Consider the following 5,143-nt stretch of genomic DNA (forward strand, 5'->3'; position numbering starts at 1 on the left):
GGTCTGGTACGGGGGCAACACTGAGGGTTGTGATCCGTTGCCAGACACAGAAAAAGACAAAAGACAAAAAAAAAAAAAAAAAAGAATAAGTATGATTTGTAACAATATGAATGCTAGGAATATTGATTTGATCATTATATGTTAACTTCAACCCCCAAAATGTGTATAATCAATTATGATTAAATAAAAATTTAAAAAACAAAGAACAAAACAAACAAGGAGTGCAAAGAAGGGCTGGTGTGAAAAGTACCATGCAGTAAATATCTGCGGGAGGTACTGACCGACTGGACATGAAAAGAAGGGGGAGAATCTGAGGCTGGTCTGAGTGTTGGAAGTGGCTGACTGGTAGATAGATCTAAAGAACAAGTCTATTTCAGGGGAAGATGAGGGGTTGGGAGTTAATTATAGAATCCTGGAAGAGAAATACAAATAAAATCTTATCAACTCTAAGGTATTATCACTTGTAAAACACTCCAGTATTTTAGGTACCACTAAGAAAAAATGCTACCAATCAAAATATGACACATTTCCCTAAAAATACAATTTTTACTTTATTGAAATAGCTGTTTTAGATTTCTGTGTAGATTTTTTGAAATCTCTTTTACTGAAGGATAACTGACATACAGTAAAGTGCATGTATTTCAAGTGTACACTTGGATGACCTTTGACATGCACCTGTGAAACCATCACCACAATGAAGGTAGTGAACAAATTCATCACGTCATGCCCCTCTATCATCCCTCCCTGTGGCCCCGCCTATCTCTCTCCATCCCTAAGCAACTACTGATTTGCTCTCAGTAATATAGTTTAGTTTACATTTTCTAGAATTTTAGATAAATGGAATCACACAATAGACATTCTTCTTGGTCTGGCTTCTTCCACTCATTACAGCTATTTTGAGGTTCATCCATGTTGTTGTGTATATCAATAGTTCATTCCTTTTTACTGCCAAGAAGTATTCCATTATGTGGATATACCACAGTTTGTCCATTCACCTACGAATGGTCATTCAGGTTGTTTACAGTTTTTAGCAATTATAAATAAACCTGCTATGAATATACATAGATTTTAAATGGCAAATATCTCTCCTGTGCATAAAAAGGGAAGATGTAAGTGAAATGAATTGGTTGATATTCTTAAAACTTCTTCACATTCAGAGTCCAACTTTTTTTTAATCACTTTTTAATTCATAGTCATTGATGTCTGTTTTTTACCACACAATATCTCCTCTGTGCTGTCGAGTGGTAATAAAAAAAAAACTGGAAAAGAACTAAAAGCTATTGGTGCTGGGCACTGAAGCCTGCTGTACATCACCACCTTCCCACAATGGTTTGCTTCCTAGGTTTTAAAAGGGTGTTCCACAGTTGTCCCTGGGATTTCTTTCCGAATCCCTGACACCTATTCTGCTAGTTTGGAAGCCAGTGCTTTTGATGTTGATGCATATACAGGCAATGACAAGTACGTCTTGACTGCTGCTGGGGCAACAGTAATTGTGGGACACCATCAGTTGTAAGACACATTTCAGTTTCAGGATATTAAATGTGGTAAATTGTGCATCTTAGAATCCATTAAGTAGGGTAGTTCAACCAATTCATTTGATAGATAAGGGCCTGGCATATTGCAATCCTTGTCCAGTGTCACAAAATAAATTAGTGGTAGTGGGGACCAGAACAAGTATATAGGATCCAGACGGCTTTTCTGACTTTAGTATGATTTTTGTTTGTTTGTTTTTTACTGGAAAATAGCAATTGAAGCTTTAAAGGAGGGCTAATGGAAGAGAAAGAGACATGCATTGCATTTGAAAAGGACACCCAAACAGAAAACGAAAAACCTGAACATTGTGAGCAGTTTAATTAATAAGGGGAGGGAAACAACATTCTGATTGCTCCTAAGTGTCCTACCTGCAACCAATCTCATTCTATGTCAAACTGTTCTTCATTCTTTCCATTTGAACTGCCTTATAAGAAACAGGTGTGCTCAGGTAACTTGCCTACTTTAAGGAGTTTGGTGGCTTCCCATCCCCAATAGAATAAAGTCCAGGTCCCTTAGCAAGGCACATAAGGAAGGCCCTTCAGAGATATCCCATCCTTGTCTTTAGTTCTTTCCTCTCCCTCTCCCCATGAATTCCTCTCTGTAGCCATGCCACCTGTTTCACCAACATAGCATGTATTTTCTTATCCTGTGCCTCTGTTTATCCTGTTCTTTTCTAGAATTACCTTTGCCCATACGTGTCCACCTTATAACCTTCATGGCTCAAATGCAACCTCTTTTTCACAGTTTCCCCTCAGCCCCCCACCCCTTTACCCAGTGATTATTTCCTCATGTGTTTTTAAACCCACTCTATACATGACTTCTAACACTTACCCCATGGTATTATTGCTATCTGTGTGTCTCACTATGCTGTGATATCCTTGGAGAAAGGGGTCATATCTTTGTATTCTTGTTTTCTAGAACTTTCCCTGGAAAATAGTAGGTATATAGCAAAAATTTATTGCTTTGAAAGATCTGATTGATGTTAATACCTCCTAAGGAGAAACACAGTTAAGTACATTACAATTTCCTGAATGCAGTTTTATCTTTCTAGGGAAGATCGGTAAAATCCTCTGCTAGGAGGAAGGGATTAAGTAATATTTTCAGTTTGGGTGAAAGTTTAGGAGTGAGGTGGTATTAAAAAAGGGGATGCTGGAAAAATATAGGAAAATGGTCAGGGCCCATCAGATGTTCAGAATCTTGCCGAGCATTTGATGTAAATATGCACATGTGCCCAGGTGTTCCTTGGCTATTGACTAATATAATTGCGCATGTGCACCCAGGTGTCCCGCGTTATGGACTTAAGTATAAAGGACTAGTGGCTTTCTCCCCAGGCCGCCCCCCTGCCCCCAGATGCCCCCTGGGGGGGCCCACGAGGAGGCTTCTGCTGCTTGAGACTGTTGCTGCCAGTGCCCCCAGGATGCCCCAAGAGGCCACTGCCACTGCCACTGCTGCTGCTGAGAACTGAGCTCGTGTTGTCTGCCAATGGCTCCTGGGATCTTTCCTAATTATTTAGCATGGACCTGCATGTGAGGGGTCTGGTGACCCGGTCTGCACAATGGGTTTGAAGGGTCTGAGCCTTAGCCCTGACAATACAAATGGAAACTTATAACTAAAACAATGGTACGGTTTGGCTTTAGCTATGATTTGCCTAACTCGACCAGTGGCATAGTTGTGTAGCTTTACAGGGGATTGAAAGGTGAATAGTCTCGGGGTATAAGGAAGGAAGAGTTACGTATAAGGCTAAAGAAACAAAAAGGAAATAGGAATAGAAATACAATGGAAGATAAAAGAGAAAAGAGAGGAGAAAAGGAGAGAAAGTGATTGTGTGTCCAGGATTTTAGAATCCTACCTAGTTTGATTGCAGGGGGGTTGCTGGACAATGCCTTCTCACATAGATGCTGTGAGCTCTCTTTACTGAATGAATCCTGTTTTGTATTCTTCCCATCACTCTCTCCCTGAAAAGTGAGTATGCTTCCTACAGCTGCCTTACAAGGAGTGCATTGTTCTTCACTGTTTTCCTATGGAAAGCCAGGGCAGGCAGCGTGGTGTGGTGGGAAAGCACTCACCACACTGGGAGTCAGAAGGCCAGGCACATACATCCCTGCTCTGTAAGCCCAAGCAAGGCCCTCAGACTCCTCCAGCTCAGTCACCATCTGTAAAATGGGGATGACAGCATCTGTGCAGGCTTCCTCACAGGGTTGTTGCAAAGGTCAATGTAGGTGAAAGAATGTATATGAAAACACTTTGTAAGCTGTCAGGTTGCTCTACACGTGAAGGTAATATTACCTTTTAGTTGAATTATTCGTCCAATAGACCCCACAGACAGCAGAGCTCTGTCTCCTGTTAGTAAGTCCTGTTTATAGAAAGAAGATAACAGTGTTTCTTTTTTATTAGTATTCTGAAGTCTGAGGAAGCTGGCCCATTTAAATGTGCTCGGTACGTGAGAAAGGTATATAAGAAGCCATGGCACTCCCATTTCAAAAAGAGCTGGAGAAATACAAGAACATTGATGAAGATGAGCTTCTTGGCAAACTCTCAGAAGAGGAATTGAAACAGTTGGAAAATGTTCTAGATGACCTAGATCCCGAGGTTAGTGACATGGAACTGAAGCAGAGGGGTTAATGATAGTGTGGGATAAATGGCGTAGCTTACTCCAAATGCAAATTCTGTGTTCTTCCCTAATTGGTTTTGGGTCACTTACTTTTACAAATTCATAGCCACTACAGTATGATATGGCAAATATATTTCTCAAAAACCAGGTTAAATGCTCACTTCAGCAGCACACATACTAAAATTGGAGTGATGCAGAGAAGATTTATCATGGCCCCTGCACAAGGATGACAGGTAAATTCCTGAAGCATTAAAAAAAAAAAAATTCAGGGGAGCTGGCTGGTTAGCTCAGTTGGTTAGAGCATGGTGTGATAACACCAAAGTCAAGGGTTCCAATCCCTGCACTGGCTAGCCACCAAAAAAAAATTTATTTTTTAAACCAGTTTAATGTTATTGGGGAAAATATTTTTCATTGGTTGAAGAAGTACTAGTCTGACTTAGGGAAAAAAGAAAGAAAGAGGAAAGAGAACAAATCTTACCGAGTTTTTTCTATGAGTCATACACTTTGCTGGGCACTGAAGCCCTTGAGGTAATCGTATTATCCCCAGTTCATAAATGAGGAGACAGACTAGGGGAGGTAATTTACCTAAGATCTACACTAGTAAATGTCAGAGATGGTATTTAAATGAAGTATTTAACCCCAAATGCAGATTTTTTAAATCTCATTTCTTTCAAATGCATAAATAACTTGAAATCTTTGCCAATCCCACAATGGATAGATTAGATGATTATATAATCATAATATGTCAATTTAAGTGACATATGTCAATTTAAATGGCTCCTAATATTTTTATGCATTCTTAAAAAGCTAAGTAGCTGGTTATATTGTTTGTTTAACAAGCACTTTCTTCACCCTGATGGTATTATCTTAAACTTAGAATTGGAGGATCCAGGGCCGGCCCGGTGGCGCACTGCTACATTGCGCCGCTTGGGAAGTGTGGTGGCGCTCCCACCTGAGGGTTCGGATCCCACATACAGACCGGTTCCCGCTCACTGGCTG

At 40.3% G+C, this 5,143-nt stretch overlaps 1 protein-coding gene across 1 annotated transcript in view; it reads left to right on the forward strand.

The window, feature by feature from the left end:
- Positions 1–3,929: 3,929 nt before the first annotated feature.
- TMOD2 (tropomodulin 2 (neuronal)) overlaps positions 3,930–5,143 on the forward strand; it is a 41,817-nt gene continuing 40,603 nt past the window's right edge. The window contains exon 1 of the mRNA XM_008591885.1: positions 3,930–4,122. Coding sequence (XP_008590107.1) covers positions 3,997–4,122 — 126 coding nt within the window. The 5' untranslated portion in view covers positions 3,930–3,996. The remainder of the gene's footprint in view (positions 4,123–5,143) is intronic.

The sequence above is a fragment of the Galeopterus variegatus genome, unplaced genomic scaffold (assembly GCF_000696425.1).
Source record: "Galeopterus variegatus unplaced genomic scaffold, G_variegatus-3.0.2 Scaffold7369, whole genome shotgun sequence".
In the NCBI taxonomy this organism is placed as follows: domain Eukaryota; kingdom Metazoa; phylum Chordata; class Mammalia; order Dermoptera; family Cynocephalidae; genus Galeopterus; species Galeopterus variegatus.